We start from the raw sequence: 27,855 nt of genomic DNA on the forward strand, positions 1-27,855 counted from the left end.
AATCTTATCCAAAGTTAAACTGTGCCAGCAGTAAGTTACTATGTCCAGGAGCGGAGGAGTTTAATAAGTGTAGAATAGATACCAGCTATTTTATTTTCCCATAAGGAATACAGAGAGATCCAATCGGACCTGTCTGCCAACCAAAACAACACACAACGCCAGTCTCAGAGAAAATCCGCAGTCCGTTGCCAAAGAGAAGATTGGAAAAGAGAAGTATAACAGTTCTAAATTCTCTATATTTCTCCCCTTTCTACACAGAGAGTCACGTCCCTCAAACCTTTCCTTTCTGTTTCTAGCAGTTTCCTTTCTCAATATTCGCTTCTCATGAAACGTCGGCCAGGCAAACCCCACCCTGGCCCTCTGTAGTGCAAATCAAGACTTAATGATCCTTTTCAAGTAAATACAAACAAACGTAACTCAACTAGAGAAAGGGGAACACTCACGCCAATAAGAACACAACAAATGCTGGCAAGGAGGGAGAGTGTTGGAACCACTTTCGCAAAAGCGTCTCTTCCTGCACAATGAAAGTCTCCGTTGATTTTTTTTTTTTCTCGGAACAGGCGGCAAATTTGCAGTGGAGGTTTCTTTGGTAACAGAGGCAGAATATTAGAAAACAACTGTTCCTGCTAGAGAGTAAAGGCATCGGAGAAACGCCAGGTTACGTATACAAGTTATTAAAGAAAAGCCAACTCAATGCGCTTCCCCCGACACTGGTCTGTAGCTCAGTCATATCACTCGCTCTTTAATGATGCTTCTTTGATGGTCTCTTTAAGAGAGGACAGACGGGGAGTGATTGTGGTTCATCATGTGAGCCGACGCGGATGATTGACCTCTACGTGAGGCAGATTCAGGGCTACTAGGCCCACCATCCTTGGCAGCTTTGATCTGGAGCCAGGTATCTCCAAGTGCCTTGGCAAAATGATCATCAACAGAACCAGTGATCGACACAGAATTGGCCACGGGCTCTGGCTCCTTGTAGTTCTTGCCGAGACTTCTGCGAAAGTGCTCTTCCACCACTGGGTCACAGGCAGTCGTAGCTGGAGGAACAGAGGGGGAAATATTCATTATCCTGAAGTCAATCTCACTGGAATTTTCTAACCAAAGAACCACTATTCGCTATTGCTTATCGGGGTTACCTGCTGCCGGATTTGAACCTGAAGCAACCAGGCGCATGATTTACTAACAAGAGCTAAATTAAACTACAGTATCACTTGTAAAGTGAAGAATCAGAACTGGAGCACTAGGGTTTTTAGATCGTGGAGAGCCCCTGGATTGGGCATAATTGCACCAGAACTTCCCTATCAGGTCCTGCTAGCTGCTGATTGGTTCCTGTCCTACAGTGCAGTGAGCTGAGTGCACAGCCTGGGAATTCAGGAGCAGGAAGTGGAAGAGAAGGGAGGGATTATTAGGGTTTTTGCTGAAATGTTCAATAAATCAGCCTGAAACACGACTTTTTTAAGCACAATTCTTCTATATCTAAATGAGTATAATGCACTGGTACATTCTTGTTTTTTTTTTTTTTTACACAATGGGGGAATTCACAAAAGGGTCAGGAACGAAAAAATGTCTAAAATGTCGTAGAAAGTTTCTCCACCGATTTTCCGTCATGTACGACACTTTTTGAATTAGTGTCGTTAAAAGTGGGCGTGTTTTTTCCCCGACATTTTTATGAATTACTCGTAAACTCATTTTTTTTTTTTTTTTACAGACAATTTTTCAGACACTTTAGGCTCTCCAAAATGAAAATGTCGGTCAAATTGTTTTTTGAAAAGTCTTGGTAAATGTCGTTTGTACGATGAAAAGATATACGACATTTCAGAAAATTGTCGGACTTACGAGACATTCAGAGATGGTAACATCTGCCTTTGTGAATTTGCCGTTCGTACGACATTTTACAAAATTTGTCGACCCACTTCTGGGGTTACTTATTTTACCGACACTTTTGTGAATTCCCCCCCGAATGTCTCCTTTAAAGAAACACATTTGAACTTCTACGACTTGCCAGCGGGTAGTGAATACTGATCCCCTAATGGCTGCACTGCAACAAATACAAACTTGCAGTGACCTACCTGCACACGCCAAGAGCTCCAGCGGATACCAGGACAACACTGTCATTGTTGAATAAGATTCAAAGCTAAAAATAATTAAATGACTCGGCAGAACCGGGACAGTAAAAGCCAAATCTCTGGAGTGATTTAACCCTTCTAATACAGGGACAATACATGGAAGGATTCAGATCCAAAATATACAAAGAACCACTGAATCTATGGGGCTGGTACTGTTGCCTGACAATTTATATGTTTAAAGGGGTCCTGTCATCGGAAAACGTATTTTTTTCAAAATGCACCAGTTAATAGTGCTGCTCCAGCAGACTTTTGCACTGAAATCCATTTCTCAAAAAAGCAAACAGATTTTTTTATATTCAATTTTGAAATCTGACATGGGGCTAGACATATTGTCAATTTCCCAGCTGCCCCTGGTCATGTGACTTGTGCCTGCACTTTAGGAGAGAAATGCTTTCTGGCAGGCTGCGGTTTTTTCCTTCTCAATGTAACTGAATGTGTCTCAGTGGGACTTGGATTTTACTATTGAGTGTTGTTCATAGATCTACCAGGCAGCTGTTATCTTGTGTTAGGGAGCTGCTATCTGGTTACCTTCCCATTGTTCTGTTGTTTGGCTGCTGGGGGGAAAGGGAGGGGGGTGATATCACTCCAACTTGCAGTACAGCAGTAAAGAGTGACTGAAGTTTATCAGAGCACAAGTCACATGACTTGGGGCAGCTGGGAAACTGACAATATGTCTAGCCCCATGTCAGATTTCAAAATTAAATATAAAAAAATCTGTTTGCTCTTTTGAGAAATGGATTTCAGTGCAGAATTCTACTGGAGCAGCTCTATTAACTGATTCATTTTGAAAAAATTTTTTTCCCATGAAAGTATCCCTTTAACCTCAATCCCCTTGAATTGCACAAACCGTACTCACTGTTCGATGGCCGTCGGAAGTTGCCTGGCACAGAAGAGGCACAGCCACTGTGGGTGACGGGGCAGTGAGACAGACTGCAGTTCCGGTTACTCGCTGGTGCACACGTAATCACAGAAGGTCGGTTCTGCAAAGAATAAGAAATTGGCGCCTTCAGTCACTAGTACCTAAAAATCGACATTTGCTGGGGAGAACATGAACGATGTATCCGCAACAAAGAAACATTTGTGGAGGGAGGATGAAGTTTTGCAAAGTGATGCAGTGTCACACGAGTAGTTATTTCTGAGCCCACAGACACTTTCCCCTAAAAGATACAATCTATTAAATAATATTTCTAACAATAATAAGCCCACAAGAAGTTACAGTCCAACATGTGTATTGGTGGAAATAAAAGTAGTTGCTGCACCTGTTGCCGTTCCATGGGGGGCACAATTCCCATGTTTCGCGAAGCATCCATACTGTTTTTGGTAAGTGCCAGTGGCTGATCCATTGCCAGGGGTGGGATACCATACAAATGGCTGGCGTGGAGACTCATGGTCGGCGCTGCTGCTCTTTCAATAGGGCTCCTGCTCCGGTCTCTGTGCTCTTTTCGATATTCCCCATTAAGGCTCTTGGTTCTAGACAAATCCAAAATAAATTAAATGAAATTTGGGGTTATTACAAACTAGTTCTCTAGAAAGTGAATTGGCAGTGCAGTACAATATGATCAAATATACATGAATTAGTCTTGTTCATTAGAGCTTACAGTAAAAAAGGAGAAGGGGTTGCCTCTAGTTCAGTTCTGCTGCACATGGGGTCCCTAAAACGGTTTGGAAAACAGCAAAGGTGTCTGTACAGAAAAGTGATGTTCGGGTTTATACAGCTGTGTTCAGAATAATAGCTGTTTTTGGTAGAAATTAGATTTCTACTTGGCAAATAATTTACTAAATATGTGTCGTAGAGTCATAGAAACTAACTAGGGATGCACCAAATGCAGGATTCGGTTCGGTATTCTGCCATTTTCAGCAGGATTCGGCCGAATCCTTGTGCCTGGCCGAACCTAATCCAACATATGCTGAAGAGCTTACAATTTGCCAAAGAACACACTGACTGGCCTAAAGAGAAATGGAGCAACATTTTGTGGACTGATGAAACAAGATTGTTGTTTTTGGGTGTAGGGGTCACAGACAGTTTGTCAGACGCCCCCAAACACTGAATTGAAGCCCCAGTACAGAGTGAAGCACAAGCATCATGATATGGGGGTGTTTCTCATACTCTGGTGTTGGGTCTATTTATCCCTTTATACCAGGGATCAGTTTCAATCCAATTACTTGTCATGTTGCCTTATGCCCAAGAGCAAATGCCCTTGAAATGGGGGTTCAACAAGACAACGAGCCCAAACACCCCAGTAACTGAGCGACATCTTGGTTCCACACCAACAAGATTGAGGGGTGACATGGGGTGTGAGGCAAAAGCAAGAAGCATTTGGAATTGTGGAAGAGGTTGTTGGAAGTTGGTGGAGTCCATACAACCCAGATGTGCAGCACAAACACTGTTATACAACTCAATATTAGTTCCCTCATTCAAAGCAACACAAACATCTTTCACTTGATCCAGTCAATGAGTTGGGAAAGAACAATGAGGGACTAATATTCACTTTCTCTAAAGGAATAACACACATTTCAGCCATTTGTCTTCCTGGTTTGATTTGGAATAGAATGTGCAGTGTTCCCAATGCATTTGCCTGGATGGAAATAAAACCTATTATAAGGATTTGGAGCTTTGGTCACTTTGTTAAAAGACACTGCTATTATTGTGAACACAACTGTATAAAGCTAGTTTTTGGTATCAACAGACCTACCACCTTGAGCCCCTGTGCATTACTTTGAGGGGAGCTCACCCTGTCGGTAACATTCTACCCCCAGGGCCTTGGGCACGTGTGGGTTCCCTAGAGGTGGGTTTGGGTCGGTGTGTGTTACAGTGAGCCCAACCTTGTACATACAATATCCAGCTGAACAATAAATATGAACAAATAAGGACATGAGAGTCAGATATCTGCAAGGGTTGGCTAGTGTATCAGTGCAATAAACTGCAAAGAGATTGATCCACCGTCATACAGGGTACATACATACATACATACATACATACATACATACATACATACATACATACATACATACATACATACATACATACATACATACATACATACATACATACATACATACATACATACATACATACATACATACATACATACATACTATACTGCTTATTTGGCTCATGGAGGGGAAACTAAACAGAAATGGGAGTTGGGGAACAGGAGAATATGAAGAAGAGGGGGTTAGAGAGGAAAATCTGGGGTTTAATGAAAAATCATTGGGAAATAGTGATTAGGAAGACCTGGAAAAAAAAGAGGCCTGAGGAACCAAATTAAGGAATTGTGGGAGACTGGAAACCATACTCATTCTTAAATCAGATACACTAGAGGGGCCAGACCTTACTGTTAGGGGCATATTTATCAAAGGTTGAAGTTAAAAAAACTTTGAATTCAAAAAGACCAACCGAATGGTGGTTGAAGTTTTTTGGGGTCGAAGTGGGCCGATTTCGGCCTACTTTAAATCGTTCGATTCTAAGTTTTTTTTAACTTCGACCTTCGATCTCCCAAACTCCCCCATACAGGTTGTAGGAGGTCCCCCATAGGCTAAAACAGCACTTCGGCAGCTTTTAGGTGGCGAATGGTCGAAGTCGAAGTTTTAAAGAGACAGTACTTCAAAAAAATTAGACCTTTTCGACTATTCCCTGGCTCATCTAATGGCTCTGCCTTTAAGCAAACGATCAATACTATTCGCCCAGCACAACCGGAATCAGAAGCAGCACTAATTAGTTCTGCTAAATATGAGCCCTGTACAAACCACTAAACTCCGGGGGGGCAGCACCATGGACACTTGCCCCAGTGAGGCTCTGCTGGAAGCACTAATAAAGGGAAACCCTCAATTTGGCCACCATGATACCATAGCAGGCTCCATATTAGAGTCATGTGACGCCCCTAAGTTATTATGTGGCCCCTCATGTAACAGGCCTGAAATGAAGTGCATCTGTAAGTGCGGTGTTGCCATGTGGACTGAGAAAGATCGGAGGAGATGGAAATGAAAGGATTTATACAAAGCTCACGCTCAGCATTTCGGCAGCTCCTCATCCTGCAAACAAATCCCGGGGCCTCTCTAACTTGGCACTCGGCCCTTTCCCAAAAGAAAAAAACAACTCTGGCAGGCACCATGTCAGTATAAAAGTCCTCTCAGGAAGCAGCTGGGAGAGACGGCCTGTGGTGCAGGTGAAACCCAAACACAACTCCGAGAGCTCTCGGCTCTGTGCAACTTCTCTCACAATGTGTCCGAGCGATGCACCATTACATGGGAATAAAGGTCACATATAGAAGTATACGCAGTGCCCACTCAGCCTTCATTTGCCTGTGTTCTCTTCCCACACTGCCCAGTAAAGGACAAGTACAAGGTCATTGCACTGCTCTTCTGGGAGTTATTTTATTGCATTTGAATTGGTTTTCTCTGTGGGGGCGCTGTTCCTTGGAGTCTGTGCAAGACATATGCCCATCAGCCTCTGGTGGAAAGTGGTACTGCAAGTGGCACTCATGTCCCAGTCTCCTCACCCAAATCATCCTGTGCCCACACCCCCCCTGTTATTGTCATGTAGGACACGCTCTCTAGGGTGGGACAGTACAAACAAAACACGGAAATCACCGGGGGCCCCCGTACAGGGCGTATGGATCCAGCCAATCCCAATATCCAATACACAATAACAACCCCCCACACCCTCAATAAATGCTGCTGCTCCTCCTAATTTAACTCTTGCACTCCCCATCATACTGGATCTGCCCAGGCTCACTGGGGGTTATTGAGAGGGTTGGTTATTATTAATAAGCTCCAACCAGCGGTGATTCGTTCATCCTCTGCAATGGGTCAGAACCAACGTCTACTCAGTCCAAAGACTCTCGTCATTTAACCCCTTAATCTCCATAAATCACATGTCCAGGAACGGGACCAGTATTGATTGAAGTAAAGCACCACAATTTTTTTCTTATAGATAAAAATGCCTTTATTGGAACACTGGCAGGACCTGGATAAGCGACGTTTCAGGCCTTTTTTCAGGAACGGGACCAGCTCAGAAGCGGGGGGGCCAAGCAGACAGAGTTAAAATGGCGGTCAATGTCTGTAGCAACAGTTTCCATAACAGATTTGCCCCTGGGCGGGGGAACCTTCTTCTCGTCCCTCTGTCCAACCTCAGGAAACATCTGTTAATAAACTGCAGCATGGAGGGGATATTGTGTATCGGAAATGCCCCTAAAACCTCACCGTTTGCTCAGATGACGGCTAAGACTTCTCTATAAATATCTTCCTGCTCTTTAGTAACAAGAAAACTGCTGTGGGGGTAACTAATGCAAGCTGCGGCTGTAGCAGGGATGCTGGGAGTTGTAGTCCAGCCAGAGGGTCAGACTGCAGATTCCTAATCTGGGACAACTCTGTGTAATCCCATCATCAGAAATGATTGAGCCTCTTGTATAGACTCACACAGCAGGGAAAGAGTCACAGAGTTGTATCCGGTCTGCCTCATTCCTAGCAACCCATCAGCTGCCATTAACCCCTTCCCATGCAGCAGTCCCCCAGCCTATGCCCTGGAGAGAGAAGATCACTGACCGGCAGTCATTCACTGTGCATTTAGCTGTCAGCTCATTTGTCCAAAAACATGTTCCCCTTTACAGTTCAGCAGTGGCCATGTTTGGAATATAAATCTCAATCTGGTTACTAGTCTGAATGACCCTAGCAACCAGGCATTTGTTATGATGTCATAAAGAGTATGAATAGAGGAAAAAGAGTATTTGATCTACTATCCAGAAAGCTCTGGATCTAGGTTTTTCTGGATCAGGGATCTTTCCATAAACTGGATCACTATTCCTTACGTCTGGTAAAAATGATATAAACATTACAAACTCCCAATATGTTGTTTTGTCTCCAATATGGATTCCTGCAGCTCAGTTGGGATCAGGTACAGGGAACAGCACAGACCATAAAGCAACACTGAGAAGAAAAGGGGCGACAGGCAGATTTCCCCCAGAAGCTTATTGTAAATTAAACCCCAAACTCAATGAGCAGAAGAGGCCGTCCCAACATCTGCACTTGTGGATGAACTACAACTCCCAGCACAGTCCTATTATATACGTGTCCCCCAATATCTGGGCCCATGACTTTTAGACCATTCAGCCCATCATACTGACTTTGCAAAGCCAAAATGTCATGCAAGGGGGGGGGGCTGCTGAAAAAGCCTGTCGGCTGGGGGTGAGGACTCTTAATTGTAAAGGGCGTCGTGTTTGGAAACGGCTGATGTCAGCACTTGGGAGCAGAGTCTCTGCCGGGGATAAAGGGGCCCATTGTTTCGCTGCTGAATTGTGAAAAGAAGAAAATGGCTCCGTCTGTCCGACAACTGCAGCTCAACTGTCCGACCCGGGTATGGGGTCAGAGTAGCCCGTGGAATGGGGACGTCAATCACAGAGGAAAAATCTAATTAAACGTGATCTTGCTAATGAGAGACTCTCCTCCCTGGGACAGGCCAAGCTGTAGCCTCAGTGCCATTAATAACAGTACAGTCTAATAAAGGGGAAGTAATCCTCTACACAATCTGCTTTGTGCCTGCTGCACCAGAGAACATATCTGCAACTAGTCTGTAAATTCTCCCTGTGTCCGTCTGGCTTTCATGACACATTCCAAAAATATACAGATCAGCTTGGTCCTGATAAAACTGTGCCTGGGGTGAGACACTTTGATTGTAAGCTCTGTGTCAGTGACTAAAGGCTCCCATACACGGGCCGATAAAAGCTGCCGAAAGACCGAGTCGGCAGCTTATTGGCCCGTGTGTGGGACCATCCGACGGGCGCCCGATTGATATGTGGATGAAAGTCGGCCAGATCTCAATCAGGCAGGTTAAAAAATCCAGTCGGTTTTAGGCCGCATCTGTACGTGCATGCAATCCCGTATCAAATGCATTATGATCCAATCGTTGGGCCCTAGGGCCCACGATCCGATCAGCCTGATATTGCCCACATATATCGGGCAGAGATCTGCTCATTTGGAGACATTGCCAAACAAGCAGATCTCTAGGTCTATGGCCACCTTTACTCTGGTTTTGAGCACATTATTATATCTATCCGGTTACCAAACATGTAATAGGGAACCAAAATGAAATATTTAAATTTGAGTAAAGTCCCCTTTAAATTCATCACATGAAAACACCGTCACAAACAGGCTTGTGGGGCCACTGTTCTGACAACAAAAGGAAAGACAAAACACCTCTTATCCCTCCCCAAGTGTTGGAAGGACGAAGCAGCAATGTGAGCCCCTGGCATCTTGCATGTTGGGACAAAACCTAGATGAGACTCGGAAGAAAAATAAGTGCAAATTCCTTGTCTGCGGTGTAGCTGTGATTCTCTCCTGCACAGATACATACACACACACACACACAGTCTCCTCGATTACTGGCCCCCGACCCGTAGAAAAATCCGAAAGACGCATTGTATCACCTCCAGAGCAGTCTCCTCAACAACTGACCTCCAGCCAATAGAAATATCCGAATGACAAGGTATCATTGATATATCAGTTGATGACAATGTATCTCAGAAGACATTGGTCCAAGATCAAATCAGATTTCACTGGACACAGAGTTGCAGTAACATTTTAAGGCAACACTTGCTCTTGGCCAAGGTTATAGACGGGCAAATTTACCTTCATAACAGACGAACGATCCTTCAGTACCATCTCCCGACCTGCCACTGACCATTCAGATAAAATAAAGTAGTTAAAGAACAGATCAGCCGATGTTCTGTACTATAGTTATGTCCGACAAAAGCTGGTGACAGTCTCCAACTGAAATTGTCAGATCGGCAATACACGCAGAGATATTATCGGCAGCCGACAGAACATTTTCTAACCTGTCCGACCGAACGGCATCTCATGAAAAATGTCGGGACTCTCCACACAAACGGCCTGAAAATCGTACAAAACGGAGATTCGCGTGAGCAAATCTTTGGATCTATGGCCAGCTTTACACCATGGATTTGTCAGCAGTTACACAGACCAAAAACCCATTCAGCTGCCTTTATATTGACTAATGCGGAGTCCACGGCCATGAAAAGGTTAATGATCCACCCCCTATACTAAAGGGGCCCAGTAGCTGTAGGTTTCTGTCACTATTGGGCCTTTTTGCTCGGGGGGTGGCTTGTAGCACCCCAGCCTGCAGGCCCAGCCAGTGACAAACAGCTCTGATGTATCTGAAGGTAAATAAGAAATTCCATGTCTTGTGACTGATCCCAGGGAAGCCAAGAGCAGAAGGCATGTCAGGAATCCCAAGCAGCTCCCAGGGAAAAGGATCTCACTTATCAAAGAGCCGCCGGCTGATGTCACTTCCCTCACGGAGGCACGAGAGGCACGTGGGTCACAAATACAAGGGCTCGGGGCAGTGACCCCATTTATTTTATTTTATTGACTCTTGGATTATATTTAGTGGTTTCTAATATAAATGTATGATCCCATGGGAAATATGCTGTACATAATAATTATGTGTAGGTCGAGAAAAACGAGTGCCCCCGATCTGTGCCAGTCCGCAACCAACTTCTTTTCTAGACCCGCACCAACCCACCTCTCTGATGACATCACAAAAGGGGCATGGCTGGCAATTGCGCCTATAAAACTGGAACCCGGGAGTGTGAGGTCGCGGGTGGGGAGAGCAGGCAGAAAAGCTCAACCTGAACCCGACCTGCAAATGGGGCAGCGAGGTCGGCCTGAGCCCGTAAGTATCAGGTCGGCTCACACATCACTAGTACATAATACCCATAACTGCCGTGGGATCATGTGTCCGCTCAGCAGCTGCACCTGAGTGTAGGCTTCCCCCCCCGCTAATATTTTAGGTTACCCTACTCCCAGCATCCCCCAACAGACTTCAGCTGAATATATACAATACAGCTAATTATAGAATATTTCCCTTCAGGCACAATTCAGATGCTACAGGCTAAGACTTGCTGCAAATGTGTTTATTGCCCTACCCTGATGCCTGGCTAACTAAAACTACCCCTCAAAGGAAAAATCCAGGGTTCTACATTGTATCACAACAAAATGACCAGGGATCTACACAGTTAAGGTCCCCGTACATGGGCCGATATAAGCGGTTAACAGACTAAGTCGGCAGCTTATTGGGTAGGGGCTTCCCAACTTTCAACCAGATTTCAATCAAACTGGTTTAAAAATTCAGTTTGATCAAGGACTATATCGGTTCTTGATGTGGTCCTTGATCTGACCGCCCCTTATTATCCTCTCTGTGATCCAATTGTTGGGCCCTAGGGGCCACTATTGGATCAGTCCAATATCACCCACCTCAATGTCGCCAAACAAGCGGATCTCTGTATGTATCGAAAGCTTAACTCAAAGACACAAAAATAGTGGAAGCAGCCAAACACAATGCTACATTGTATCACAAGGCAACACCAGGGTGCTACATTGTATCACAAGGCAAGACCAGGGTGCTACATTGTATCACAAAGGTAAACCGAGGGTGCTACATTGTATCACAAAGGTAAACTGAGGGTGCTACATTGTATCACAAAGGGAACTTACAAGTGCGGAGGAAACATCCGGCTCATTTTGGAGACATGGTCGTTGTCACACTCTAGTTCGTCGTCTCCTTGGTCCATACTGAACCTTCGTTTGCTGGGGCTGATGGGGGGAGGAGCTGTCCGGTGGTTGGATAGAGCAGAGGACATGGGGAGAGACTGGACCCTGGGGTCATTCCGTAATGCTGCTTCCCCTATGGAAAGAAAAAATTCAGATGAAGGGGGTTGTACAAATCACTAAATACCAATATGTAGTTCAATACCACTGCCATTGCTACACCAGGTAATAGAAGGCTACGTGTTATGCTTTTGGCATCCAATACAAATAACACACCATAATCCACCTTGTCCCCAAAAAAAGTTAGGAAGGAAAGTAAAATGTGAATAAGAAGTGAATGTGATGATATACAAATCTATGAAACCAGATATTGCATTGCAAATAGAACAAAGATAACGTATCAGATACTGAAACTGAGAAATTCTATTGTTTTCTGAGAAATTTCGGCTCATTTTGAATTTGATGCCGGCAACATGTTTTATTGTTCCGAAATGTTTCCCAGGGTGTTGCACCAGCTCTGCTTTTCCCAACACTCTAACCGTTTGGGAAGCAAGGAGTCCAGTTTCTTGGGTTCTGGCCCATTCTCGTCTGAGAAAGGATTTCAGATGCTCAATATTTCAGGGTGCACCCCAAAATGTACCAGCTCTCCATGCCATGCACACCAATGCACCTCCTATACCATCACAGATGCTGCCGGCTTTTGAACTATGTAGAGATAAGAATTTGATTGGTCAGAGCACGGGAGCGTTTCCAGCTTGGCCTTTGGTCATGTTCCATAAGCCTGGGCCCAGAGAAGACGGTGTTGTTTCTGGATCAGGTTTATATGTAATATATTTACCCTCAGTGCAGTGGGTCACAGACTTATTTCAGTCTTTTGTTCCCCATCACCCAACTTTGGAAACATGCTAATGGCATCAAATTCAAAATGAGCAGAGATTTTTCAGAAACCAATGAAATGTCTCAGTTTCAGCATTTGATCCGTTGGCTTTGTACTTTCTGCAATTAGATATCAAGGTTCTCAGATTCTCATATCATCCCATTCTCTTTCTATTGACATTTTACTCAGTCTCCCAAGTTTTGTTGAAAGAGGGTTGTGCTAATGGAATAGGATTGATCACCACTGCAACATACAGTAGTTACCCCTAATCTATTTTTAATAAACATAAGCTTTAACAGTGCCGGGTTATTGTCTAGGACAGTGATCCCCAACCAGTAGCTCATGGGTAACATGTTGCTCCCAAACCCCTTGGTTGTTGCTCCCAGTGACCCCAAAGCAGCGGCTTATTTTTGAATTTCAGGCTTGGAGGCATAAAAAAAAAACACTGTTGTACTGCCAGAGCCTCCTGTATCTGCCAGTTGTAGGGGGCTATCAATAGCCAATCATAGCCTTTATTTTGTACCCCAGGGATTTTTTTCATGCTTATGTTGCTCCCCAACTCATTTGAATGTGGCTCATGGGTAAAAGAAAGTTGGGAACCCCTGGACTAGTAGAGGAGAGGGTTATATATGATAATGTTCAGTGGTTTTGTTTGCCCTGCCTTGGAAAGTGTACTTGTCAGTGCTCCTTGTAGGAAGAGTTAAGGGTAGAAGGGATAAGAGTGCAAGCTGATGGTAGTTAGTGTATATACACGAGAGCTGGAAATGCTCAGCTGTACTTTATATAAATAATGAAGAAGGCAAAGCTGGTCTTCCCCTGGGCGACACCACTAAATACAGGCTTGTATAGAAAGATTTATTTACATTGTACTGGAATATTTTTCCAGCTGTGACTGTGCCCATGAAAAAGCTCAAGTTAAATGATTGCCTGGCCCTAGTGCAAACACATTCTGTGCCAACCCAGAGAGCTGCGAGTTATTTAACCACAGAGCATGAAGTGACCCAGAATCCGACAGCCTTCTGTAATTTTCCACTTACAGAATGGAGAGAGAGAAGGTACTGGCAGGCCTCAGGCCGGATAAAGGAGAATAGGAATAACACAGGAATAAAGAAGAATAACAGGAATAAATGGGAATAAAACAGGAATAAAGAATAACAGGAATAAAGGTGGCCATACCCCGGCCAATAAAAGTGGAGACGGCAGCTTTCTGGCCCGTGTATTGGGCCCTCCGACGGGCTTTCCCGATTGATATTTGTCCGAAAGTCTACCACGTATTGATTGGGCAGGGTTGAAAATCCCTTTGGATCGCAGACCACATCTGTTCGTTGACCGTAGGCCTGCATTATGATCCAATCGTGCCTCAAGGTGGGCATATCGGGGAGAGATCCGCTCGTTTACAGATGTTGTCTCTCTGTGTATGGCCACCTTAACAGGATCATTATCTGGATACAGGCTGCACATGGAAGAGCCGGCTCAATGTACTACTTAGCATATTCTTTCTTCATCACCGTTTGGCCATATGTATGCAATCACTGAGCATCTTTTCCATAGAGGAGATGCAGAGGTAAAGCAAAGTGGATTCAGCCTGGAGATGAACCTGCCAGTGTTGCAGCAATAAAGAATAATGAGAATAAAAGCTCATACACAAGAAGGGCACATGGGAGAAGGTTGGGCGCCCACAAGAGAAACTGCACAAGAAGCTACAGATACAAAGTACAAGCCCTCCTACAACTGACAAAGCAGACTTTATTGCCTCTCTCACAGACTAGAAATATACACACAGGGAATCCCCGCAACCCTTCACAAGGCCACTTACCTCCAGCCTATGGCAGCCTGTAATGCTTCTGCACAAAGGGTTAAAACCCCAACACGTTATGTGATTATGGGCGAGTTTAACCACAGGGTTCATAGATGTGCAGAGAGAATGAACATTTGTACATAATCATTTATATTTCCTATATACACAGAAACCACTCTATGCAACAATGCACACGAGAAAACGAGAATGAATACAAAAAGAATCCTGTAAATAAGCACAATGGCATACGGGGCCCAATTGGAACTAAACATTTCCAATATTTACCAATTTAAACTGTCCTCCCTGCAGCCAACCCTAATACACACTCCCTGTGCCATAAAGGCCAAAGCAATTAGAATCCTGTATATAAAGGCCCCATCTTGTGATTATTATAATCCTGTATATAAAGGCCTGAGTATGAGATTATTATAATCCTGTATATAAAGGCCTGAGTATGAGATTATTATAATCCTGTATATAAAGGCCTGAGTATGATATTATTATAATCCTGTATATAAAGGCCTGAGTATGAGATTATTATAATCCTGTATATAAAGGCCTGAGTATGAGATTATTATAATCCTGTATATAAAGAGTTGAGCATGTGATTATTATAATCCTGTATATAAAGAGTTGAGCATGTGATTATTATAATCCTGTATATAAAGGCCTGAGCATGAGATTATTATAATCCTGTATATAAAGGCCTGAGTATGAGATTATTATAATCCTGTATATAAAGGCCTGAGCATGAGATTATTATAATCCTGTATATAAAGGCACGATCATGAGATTATTATAATCCTGTATATAAAGAGCTGAGCATGTGATTATTATTATAATAGTGTATATAAAGGCCTGAGCTTGTGATTATTATAATCCTGTATATAAAGGCCTGAGCATGAGATTATTATAATCCTGTATATAAAGGCCTGAGTATGAGATTATTATAATCCTGTATATAAAGGCCTGAGCATGAGATTATTATAATCCTGTATATAAAGGCCTGAGTATGAGATTATTATAATCCTGTTTATAAAGGCCTGAGTATGAGATTATTATAATCCTGTATATAAAGGCCTGAGTATGAGATTATTATAATCCTGTATATAAAGGCCTGAGTATGAGATTATTATAATCCTGTATATAAAGGCCTGAGTATGAGATTATTATAATCCTGTATATAAAGGCCTGAGCATGAGATTATTATAATCCTGTATATAAAGGCACGAGAATGATATTATAATCATGTATATAAAGGCACGGGCATGAGATTATTATAATCCTGTATATTAAGGCCTGAGCATGAGATTATTATAATCCTGTATATAAAGGCACGATCATAAGATTATTATAATCCTGTATATAAAGGCACGAGCATGAGATTATTATAATCCTGTATATAAAGGCACGATCATAAGATTATTATAATCCTGTATATAAAGGCACAAGCATGATATTATAATCCTGTATATAAAGGCACAAGCATGACATTATAATCCTGTATATAAAGGCCGGGTTGTGCAGTTATAATCCTGTATATAAAGGTCAGGGAGTGTAACTGAGTGTAGGTCGGTATTGAAGTTCGGGACTCCCAGCAGCCCTGGCACACATCACTACTCACAGATTACACATCAGTTCCTCCTGGACTCCCAGACAGAAGTAAATATTAACTCAGGCCACATTGTGACTTCACACCCAAACAACAGCGCCTGTGTTTATACAGAGAGATTCCTGGGCTGCGGCTGCAGCTGATGCACAAATAACCCCTACAAACTGCCTTTGTTGTATTGTGCAACTGCACCTCTCAGCACAACCAGGAGGGAAACCACAGCACAGACAACAAACACACACAAGGATTTATTTTTCCAGGTTCATGTGTTTAGCTGTGGGAATGTGTGTTCAAAGGCACAATCATTTATAGAATAACAACATAAACCCTCACACTGCAAACAACATGGCAGCTCCCTCCCATATGTATAAATAAAGGAATAGAGGGAAGGTTACTTGCACAAACATATATCTCAAATACCCACAAAAACTCCACTGGGTGAGGCCCAATGTAAATCCCTGGGGGGGCACAGAGCTCAATATGTTTGTTGGCATCACAAATATGCCAGGTATTCCCTGTACCCCGCTAGTTTCCATCTACGACCCAAACCCCCCATCACTGAGACGCGGGAGCCACTGAGTCTCTTCTTCTGATCCACGGACGTGAAATTGTGTCTGTGGTTTTGGCCACACACCACGGCCTCATACAATGATACAATTTGCATTTCTACCACAATTTTACAGGGTTTTTTTGGGGGGGGGGGCACTGCGACTCATAAATTTTAATTAAGATTTTCCTAATTGAATATTAGACATTTCTTCAAATTGAACTAGAATATAGAACCTCGTGGCCTAAAATCCTGTGAGTTCCCGTAGGAGTCAATGGGAGTCTTCTTGGGCAAAACATAAGAAATTGTTTTTGGACCCATTGAAAATGAAGTGCAGAATATGAATTTGACCCATTCAAGCTTTTTATTCATCAAGTTTATAAGATTCAAATGTTTTACTAAATAAACAAACGTTAAAATTTAATTCCAAATTTAAATTTTATTCACATAAAAACCCCTAAATTACAAATTTGTATGTTGACTAGGGATGTAGCGAACTGTTCGCCGGCGAACTTGTTCGCGCGAACTTCGACCGTTCGCGTCCGCCGAATGTTCGCGAACGTCGCGCGACGTTCGCATTTTGAGTTCGCGTTCGATTCGAATACAAATCGTTCGACCATTCGAATTCCTTCGACCGCTAAAAATAGAATGATTTCCATTCGTTCGAACGATTGTAAGCATTCGATCGAATGAAAAGCATTCGATCGAATGCTTCGATCGTTCGATCGAACGATTAAAATCCTTCGATCGTTCGAATCGAACGATTTTAGCGAACACCAAATCGGCAGTTCGCTACATCGCTAATGTTGACAAATGAGCCTGTAAGGGAAACGTTTCTCTGTGCATTTATTTGTGGCAGGTCAGTAAAAAGCAATCTGACCCCTTGTGTCCCAACAATGTGTATTTATTTCTGTGCCAGGATCCACCGTGTGTGTATGGCTCTGCCAAGCTCCTCCCACTGCGAATACCCAGCGCAGGCCTTGATCAGCCACATCCAGTGTGGGACCTGAAAACACAACACTGGGGAACACAAATTTGCTATTTCTCCCTGGACAAGTTTGGGCAGATTCAGGCAAAATGAGTATTTAATGAGAGAACAAAATGTCCAGAGCCGTCAGCATGTCCCAGCCTGTAAGAACCAACTTAGCACAAAGCATTCTGGGAGTGGCCCTACAAACAGGCGTCTGGGGTGGAATACGCAACTAACGGAATCACAAAAGAAAACAGTTTGGTTAATATTGCTGTAAAAAACTACTATCCCTTCTCCTTTTAGATTGTAAGCTCTTTACCTCTTGTTGGTTTTGTATGTAAAGCTTTGGCGTCTTATAAATACACGATAATAAGATGCGAGAGGGGTTCCCTTTGGGTGTTGCAGCTACCTGGGGATTCCTTTGAGGTGCTGGACACAGTGTAATTAAACAGAGGAACGGACACCACGCAACAGAGGAACGGACACCACGCAACAGAGGAACGGACACCACGCAACAGAGGAACGGACACCACGCAACAGAGGAACGGACACCACGCAACGGAGGAACGGACACCACGCAACGGAGGAACGGACACCACGCAACGGAGGAACGGACACCACGCAACAGAGGAACGGACACCACGCAACGGAGGAACGGACACCACGCAACGGAGGAACGGACACCACGCAACGGAGGAACGGACACCACGCAACGGAGGAACGGACACCACGCAACGGAGGAACGGACACCACGCAACGGAGGAACGGACACCACGCAACGGAGGAACGGACACCACGCAACAGAGGAACGGACACCACGCAACAGAGGAACGGACACCACGCAACAGAGGAACGGACACCACGCAACAGAGGAACGGACACCACGCAACAGAGGAACGGACACCACGCAACAGAGGAACGGACACCACGCAACAGAGGAACGGACACCACGCAACAGAGGAACGGACACCACGCAACAGAGGAACGGACACCACGCAACAGAGGAACGGACACCACGCAACAGAGGAACGGACACCACGCAACAGAGGAACGGACACCACGCAACAGAGGAACGGACACCACGCAACAGAGGAACGGACACCACGCAACAGAGGAACGGACACCACGCAACAGAGGAACGGACACCACGCAACAGAGGAACGGACACCACGCAACAGAGGAACGGACACCACGCAACAGAGGAACGGACACCACGCAACAGAGGAACGGACACCACGCAACAGAGGAACGGACACCACGCAACAGAGGAACGGACACCACGCAACAGAGGAACGGACACCACGCAACAGAGGAACGGACACCACGCAACAGAGGAACGGACACCACGCAACAGAGGAACGGACACCACGCAACAGAGGAACGGACACCACGCAACAGAGGAACGGAAACCACGCAACAGAGGAACGGACACCACGCAACAGAGGAACGGACACCACGCAACAGAGGAACGGACACCACGCAACAGAGGAACGGACACCACGCAACAGAGGAACGGACACCACGCAACAGAGGAACGGACACAACGCAACAGAGGAACGAACACAGTCTGAGGGAAGAACGGACACAGTGTAACAGAGGAATGGACACAATGTTAAGCTGGCCATAGACGCAAAGATCTGATTGTACGAATCAAGGAATTGTACGATTTTCGGACCGTGTGTGGAGAGTCCCAACATTTTTCGTCTGGCGGAGATCGGTTGCGGGTAATATCTCTGCGTGTATTGCTGATCGTACGATTTTCAGTGGGAGACTGTCACTAGCTTTGGTCAGACATAACTTTCATACAATTGCTGTCAGGGGTCGGCTGATCTGTTTCTTTTGTACTTTATTTGATTTATTTTATGTTGATTCACGGACACAACGTAACAGAGGAAGAAGTACCAAGGGGTAAGAAATCCAGTGAGGAGAGCGTTAGTTCAGCTGCAGGTCTGACCTTTTCCAGTAATTTCGTGGAAGGACAAAGTCCTGAACTTCAAAGGAGCCAAAGTCATTAGCAGATCAAAGGCGCAGAGTGTTTATCCCTGAACTTCCCCAGTCTATGCTGTGACCAGGAGATGTTTTGGGGAGACTCCGGAGATCAAACAATGAAAGAGAAACAATGGGGAGTAAGTTCCGCACCGTCTCTCTCCTGCCTTTGATGCCTTCACACTCCTCGGCCACAATGATTCTCCTTTTGAAAGAACGTACAGACCAATCAGATCGGGTGACATCTGCTGGGGTTTGGGGGGAGTCATTTAGATACATGTAGGGACCGAACACAAGGGTCTGAAGTCCACACTGAACTACAACTCCCAGCATACCCTGAGACATGCCATTCTACAGTGCAGTAACTGCACAACTTCCAAAGCAGAATGATTATCCCAGGAATGAATAGAAATAGTTGAGTTGTGTGGAATGCAAAGCGGCTCAATAAAGAAGTTTTGGGAGGAGGTATAAGTGGCACTTCAGTTGCACATGGAACATGACTTTATATCTCAATACAGCACTGCTGCCTGGAGAGGACCGTGCCCGATATTTTACTTACAGCACTGCTGCCTGGAGAGGACTGTGCCTGATATTTTAAGCACTGCGTATCTTGACAGCGCTATATAAATAAATGATGATGATATTTTACTTACAGCACTGCTGTCTGGAGAGGACCGTGCCTGATCAAATACAGAGGTGGGAGAGGGATGGAAGGTGAGCGGAGTATATAACTTTTAATGATACATGAGTTAACAGTGGAATTATTGCTTTTATTAAAGGCAGTGTGGGGCGGAGTTATGTGGCAGTTGCACCCCTATAAGAGCAGGCTCCGCCCATACTTTACCAGCACATAAACAATCAGCTTGATGCATAAAGGCAACAAACAGTACAAAACAGGGTGTTGGCAGCAGAAACCCCAAACTCAATCTTCCATGTGGCTTCCAGTAATATACACACCGAGCCAAGCAGTTGACACTCACTCAGCACCTAGGGTTGCCACCTTTTCCGGAAAAAAAAAAAATACAGCCCTTCCAATATATATTTTTTCCTTATTAATAACATTGGGATCAACCAGCATTTTTACTGGTCAGGCCAATAAAGTACCGGCCAGGTGGCAACCCCATCAGCACCTGAAACTGGCCACAGAATGAAGTATCATTAGCCAAAGTCAGGTTCTTTCTATAGAAAGGAAACACAGGACGGTACAAAAAGTCATTACCCTCCTTGGGTGAGTGCTCAAGTTCAGGCGTGAAACATTGCTTGTTGCCAGGGATCCGAGTCATGTGATACCTGGAAAGGCTTTTTCCTGTGGGACTATTGATCCCAGAGTGGCACATGCCCTCGCCCAGTGCAGGGGTCGTTTCATTGGCTACTGCCCATGTGATCACCTGTACCAGCCCCACACAGGAGAAATAGACCATTATGTCACAGGCAGGTAAAGGTGGATTCAGGTTTCAGGTTACAGTTAGACATATCCATCGTCTCTCCATTAACCCTTCTGCCCCCTGACCCTGTTAGTAAGAATAGAATGGGACTTGCCAGTCACACTGTTGCCTCGGGCCCCAGACTGAGTGTCGTCTCACCTGACAGTCACAACTTCTCTCTCTGCACATTCCAGACAATCATTCAGCTCTGAGCAAAAAGGGACAGAGCCGGCACTTTAATAAGCCCTTGTATGAGACAGACAGAGACAGACTGACGGCCTCTCTTGCTGGAACTCAGGACAGATCAATCCAATGAGCAGCTTCTCAGCAGGTTACGCAGGGCTTTACCCTTAGTTTATAACAAACGGGGAACAAATGGTGGATAACAAACAAGGGTTACAGATACAATACGATAAGAGGACCCTACACGTGACAGTTTACAAACTAAAGGTTAGGGTACAATTGAGACATTAGGATTATAGAAACAAATGTGTGATTTACAGTAATGATTGATTAATTAAGGTACATTGAATAAGTTTCTTTAAACAAGTGAATCAGTTAATAGTGCTGCTCCAGCAGAATTCTGCACTGAAATCCATTTCTCAAAAGAGCAAACTGATTTTTTTAGATTCAATTTTGAAATCTGACATGGGGCTAGACATATTGTCAATTTCCCAGCTGCTCCCAGTCATGTGACTTGTGCCAGCACTTTAGGATGGAACTACTTTCCGGCAGGCTGTTATTTCTCCTACTTAAAGGGACATTGTCATGGGAAAAAACATTTTTTTCAAAATGAATCAGTTAATAGTGCTGCTCCAGCAGAATTCTGCACTGAAATCCATTTCTCAAAAGAGCAAACTGATTTTTTTATATTCAATTTTGAAATCTGACATGGGGCTAGACATTTTGTCAATTTCCCAGCTGCCCCCAGTCATGTGACTTGTGCTCTGATAAACTTCAATCACTCTTTACTGCTGTACTGCAAGTTGGACTGATATCACCCCCCCCCAGCAGCCAAACAACAGAACAATGGGAAGGTAACCAGATAGCAGCTCCCTAACACAAGATAACAGCTGCCTGGTAGATCTAAGAACAGCACTCAATAGTAAAATCCAGGTCCCACTGAGACACATTCAGTTACATTGAGTAGGAGAAACAACAGGCTGCCAGAAAGCATTTCTCTCCTAAAGTGCAGGCACAAGTCACATGACTGGGGGCAGCTGGGAAACTGACAATATGTCTAACCCCATGTCAGATTTCAAAATTGAATCTGTTTGCTCTTTTGAGAAATGGATTTCAGTGCAGAATTCTGCTGGAGTAGCACTACTAACTGATTCCTTTTGAAAAAAATGTTTTTCCCATGACAGTATCCCTTTAAGGAGTTTGGAAAGAAGGACAAAGTCTGACTATTTATTTGCCACCAATAAATCCCTCAGAACAAGGCACCCAAGCCAAGTTCTCTGTATTAGATGAAAATCTGACTCTCAAACACTTAAACGCATTGTAACCTTCCCTCGTTAACCCCACCAACTCCTGATGGAGAAGCAGTTGAAGGGGATAAAACGGCAGCAGAAGGGAAAATGCTTTTGGGGAAAGGAGGAGATTTTAGGGGACACTGACAAGCGCAACTACAGGGTGGCACCAGCTGAACCGGGCAAGGCCGGGGGCAAAAAAGGAGCCAAATGTCTGGCTGAGACGTGGAACAAAGAGGAATAAAAGGACCGAGCCAACAGGAACCTGTGTCCTGAGCAACATCCAATCCTGCCGAGTTCAGCAAGTGCCCAGATGCTCCTTGTAACCCCATTGTATGGAGCAGAGTGATGCCACTGAATTGTGAGAGGGGGGATGGGGGACAAACACTGGGAGAGATGCCATCACAAGCCCGAGACATCTGCACGGCTCATGTACAGACAGGGGGGGAGAACTGCGTCTGTCACAATGGGACAATTATTTGCTGTGGGGGTTGGAAGTTCAGCAATAATCAGACTGTCCTGGCAATGAGAAAGCAGATGGAATAATTTGCAGAAAACACCAAAATGCCAAACTGCTTTCTTTTACCTTTGCCCCGTGGGTATTGCGGGAGACATGGGTGCTGCCATTACTGGGAGATGCAGCATTTAATGCTATTCAGTTGCATTATTTCACACAAGCGTTGATACAGCTCCTTTAAAGGAGAACCAAACCCTTAATAAAAAAACCCTACCCCCTACCCTACAAAGACCCCCTCCCTGCTCCCCCGGAGCCTAGGTGTGACCCTTGGCAAATACCCCTAAAGCTTTTCTTACCCCTCGGTGCAGATTCTGTCGTGCAGAGTTCACAGGCGCCATCTTCTTCTCTTCATGCACAGTTGCTGCGAAACAGAAGATTGATCCAACTGCGCATGCGTCGATACTCCGCTCTATTCCCGAAGAGAAGAAGATGGCGCCCGTGAATTCGCTTTAAGGTTCAAGTCCAAACTGTGGGGCTTATTCACAGGGCAGGCACCTTATATGGACCAATAAGCAGCTGAACATAAGAAATCTCCCAGCAGTCCTACACTATGCTGCGCTATTGCCCCAGGCGTGGGCTGTAGTGAACATGTCAGTAAGTAGAAAAGGCCCAGGACTGAGCGGCCGGTGAATCTCATCCCATTCAGCCCATTCCCCCCCATGGGAACAATCCACTCATTTAGGAAGAACAATATTCTCTCTGTACCCACAGAGTAAGGGGATCTTGCCGGCAAATGTCTTTAATGCAAACTGGTAAGTGAAACACAGAGCCGGGGCTGAATCTGCTGAGCGACTCATGGCAAAATAATTCACAAATTCATGCCCCTCACAGATCAAATAGGTGCCAAGCAGTACATGCCCTCAGCTGGCATCTATGTGGGTACAATGCTGGCAAAGCACGGGCACAATATAACAGGGCAGAAAGCTCAGTCTCTGATGGGACTCTGAGCTGCAGATAAAGGTGAATGAACAGGTATAGCGATGCTCAGGTGCAGTACCACTTCCCACCAGTAGCAGCCACAGGCCACTGTTTCCCATTTGGGCTGCAACAGAACAGCGCCACCATCTGGTTTGTACTGCAGAGAAGGGACTGATGGGGAAATGCCTTGGGAACAGTCAAGTCATCAATTCATTTTGACAACAGGACAACAAGGCCCCTCACTGACCCCCATCAGCCTCTCCCAACAGGACTGGGGTCAAGCACAGACACAACTGAGGAGAAAGGAAAAAGCCTTCAGCACAGGAGAATGAGGAGCTGCTGGGAATACAAACTCCCCCATGAACTCAGACAGGGGTAATTAATGAGAACAAAAGAGCAGCGATTATCCCAATTAGTGTCCCATTACAACTCGCCTCATTAATTGGATCCCAAATCCCCTGCTGCCAACAATCATAAACCCTTGGGGGACTGGCAAGTAAGAAAAGGAGAGTCCCTCAGTAAAAAGGGGGAGACTTCTGCCCCCCAGTCTCAGGGCACTGGCAGCTCAATTTTCATATCTGCATATCAGTCTATCCATCCCCCCAAGGAGGGTTTTTGGGTAATTTCCCATGGTGCATCTCAGCAGGACGTGAGGCGTGTTTTCAGACTAAGAAGTATTTATAAATTAAACAAAAACAAGGATGACAAGCAACTTTCCCCCCCGAGACCCCTCAGATACAAACATTTCCTCATATAAAGCCAAGGAAAGAACTCGCCAGGGATTAATAGTAGAGACCACAGTTAAAGCCGATTTATCTTGAGTCAGAGCTTTTTCCAAAACAAACTCACGGCCGAGTGCCCCTGTGTCACCAGGAACCTCAGACCTGCAACGGGGGCAACTACTGCAAATTATTAGTGTTGGGAGAGCTTTCTATAACTAAATATAAATAGATATACTAGTTGTAAGAAATGAACAATGTAAAGCCAGACAGTTGCTTCCTCTGTATTACTGAGCTTTCTTATGTTTCAAGTCAGAGTAATGACAAACTGACAGTTATGTCAGAGGTAAATGTTACACAACAAAATCCTCTGGGAGGTTTCAGATATAACCCAGCCATAAAGCAGGACAGGACTGCTGCTTACAATGGGGATCAGATAGGATCTGTGCAGCCACTGGGACAGAATGTTCTGTTATACAGATAGCTAGAATCTCAGCTGCCATAAAGCAGGACAGGACTGCTGCTTACAAGGGGGATCAGTGGAGTGCTCATCTAGGATCCAACAGAGAAATACGTTTGTCCAGAGGCAAAAGAAAGTTCTTTGCACATACTGGGGCTGTACAATGCTTACAGAACTACAATTCCCAGAATGCTCAGGTGGACAGTTGTAGTACTGCAGCAGCTACACTTATAAAGGAATAAAGATTAACTGTATCCACACAAACAAAAGATGTTACATTTCTAGAGCACTCACATACTCAGCAGCGCAGTATAACAGTAGACGGGTACATCAGTTATAACTAACAAGCCCTTGAGCCTTTGGGGCCCTGCATTGTAACAATGGGTCCCCAGATGTTGTGTAAAAACTGGGGAGCCAATGCTAAGAAACAGGGCTTTAGGGGATGGTGGGATTTGAAGTTCAGGAAAGCTGGAGGGTTGCAATTTGCCACTTCCAACAGATCCGCATGGAAAGGAACATTCCTGTTGGCAACAGCAGGAAAGTACTCGAGTATTTATAGGATTTATACGCTGATTTATGGGACGTTCCTTATAAACGCAAGCGGAGCACCTGGCAGCAGATAACCCCCCGCCCCCAAATAACAGCAGCAGACATACAGATCTCCCCCAAATAACAGCCCTAGACATACAGATCTCCCCCAAATAACAGCAGCAGACATACAGATCTCCCCCAAATAACAGCCCTAGACATACAGATCTCCCCCAAATAACAGCCCTAGACATACAGATCTCCCCCAAATAACAGCAGCAGACATACCGATCTCCCCCAAATAACAGCCCTAGACATACAGATCTCCCCCAAATAACAGCCCTAGACATACAGATCTCCCCCAAATAACAGCAGCAGACATACAGATCTCCCCCAAATAACAGCCCTAGACATACAGATCTCCCCCAAATAACAGCCCCAGACATACAGATCTCCCCCAAATAACAGCCCCAGACATACAGATCTCCCCCAAATAACAGCCCCAGACATACAGACATAGAGATAAAGGGCAGAGGCGGCGGAAGAGGAAGGAATAAAAAGGAAATGTCAGTAGAAAGTATCAGAGAGACAATAAAGAGGAAGTGACAGATCCGGGGGGAGGGGAGAGCACACGTCACAGGGCTGAGCTACAATTTCCCAGCATGCTCAGCCAGACACTTAATGTGGAACTGGAGCAGCTGCAGTGTAAGTGCGAGAAGGAGTAGCATGCTGAGCTGAGGATTGTGGGACATGTAGTTACCTTCATAGCAGAGGATGGCGATGTTATTGTTCATCTTGTGCAGATACTGGTAGTTCAGCAGATCCATCTTCACACAGAGCATGGGGTGAGCGGGGAGGAGACAGCGCTGATTGCGTCACTCGCACAGTCACACGAAGGCGCCCGAGTCTTCCCGAGAGATTCCGACTAAAGCCGAACTGCAGGGCCGACAACAAAAGGCCACAGGAAGTCGCACAGTCGCTCCTGGCGGACAAAGCGGACGATTCGGGGGTCGGAAGCGGCTGTTGGACTTCGGGCACTTCCCAAACAGCGACGGGAAAAGGGGGAGGAGAGAGGGAAAAGGCGCCTCACAGCCCGCTGCAAGTTCCTCGGCACTGACACGCAGTCTGATCCTGTCTCACTCCATAGCGGGACCAACGGGGAGGAGACTGCGCATGCTCACTGACTCCTCTCACCTGCGCATGCGCAACGACTTCCTGCCCACGGGGAGAAAACTTACTATTTCTGCGCAACACCTCTTCCATCCAATCACGAACTGCTTCCCGCCTTTCCGCTCCTCCCACTCATTTTTTTCTATGACCACAACTTGGCCACGCCCTTCAACCAACCAGAGCTATAAAACTGCCCTGGGGCAAATGTGTAACTCCTTCCTGTCTATTGAATCAGCCTCCAACTGCCACTCCCCAACCGGCATTTACTGTTTGTCTCCTCATTTTAACCCCTACATACCCCACCCTCTGCCCATTAACCTTACATTCCCCACACCTCCTCCCATTAACCCTACATGCCCCGCCCTCCTCCCATTAACCCTACATGCCCCGCCCTCCTCCCATTAACCCTACATGCCCCGCCCTCCTCCCATTAACCCTACATGCCCCATCCATCCATTAACCCTACATGCCCACCCCTCCTCCCCATTAACCCTACACGCCCCATCCATCCATTAACCCTACATTCCCCACACCTCCTCCCATTAACCCTACATTCCCCACCCTCCTCCCATTAACCCTACATGCCCCATCCATCCATTAACCCTAAATTCTCCACCTTCCTCCCATTAACCTTACATGCCCCATCCATCCATTAACCCTACATGCCCCAACCCCTCCTTCCATTAACCCTACATGCCCCTCCTATTAACCCTACATTCCCCACCCCTCATCCCATTAACTCTACATGTGCCAGTGTTAACTCTGGCCTTACCTTTCATTATATGATTAGCTCCTTTTATAGCTGCTCTCAGCCTTCTGTTTTATTAAATGTATCCAAAAAAGAGATTAATCAGAAGAGTAATTATAGTGCGTCACATAGGGGGTATCATGTGTTCGGTTTTGACCTGAACAGTTGGGTTTTTAAGGCCTGTTTGGGTCTAGACTTTGTTTGGTTTTCAGCCTTATGAAACCCAAACAATGATCAGGCCAATGATTAAATAATTTAAATACTAAGATGCTCACATCAACATGACTTGGTTACTATCAAGTAAAGCAATTTATTATTATTACAGATACAAAAAAAAACAAAACAATCAAAAATAAGAATTTTTTTTCTAAATTAGCATTACTGTATTCCAGAGCTTTGTGGATAACTGATTTCTGTATAAT

General features: G+C 45.0%; 1 protein-coding gene across 1 annotated transcript; it reads right to left on the reverse strand.

The window, feature by feature from the left end:
* Positions 1-538: 538 nt before the first annotated feature.
* On the reverse strand, positions 539-26,649 carry vgll4.S (vestigial like family member 4 S homeolog; the record flags this gene model as incomplete). The annotated part of the gene is given in 5 exon segments (NM_001092291.1): positions 539-1,037; positions 2,983-3,106; positions 3,386-3,596; positions 11,634-11,823; positions 26,276-26,649. Coding segments are annotated over 5 exon segments (876 nt in total). The 3' UTR covers positions 539-768.
* Positions 26,650-27,855: the final 1,206 nt, after the last annotated feature.

The sequence above is a fragment of the Xenopus laevis genome, chromosome 4S (genome assembly GCF_017654675.1).
Source record: "Xenopus laevis strain J_2021 chromosome 4S, Xenopus_laevis_v10.1, whole genome shotgun sequence".
NCBI classification, from domain to species: Eukaryota; Metazoa; Chordata; class Amphibia; order Anura; family Pipidae; genus Xenopus; species Xenopus laevis.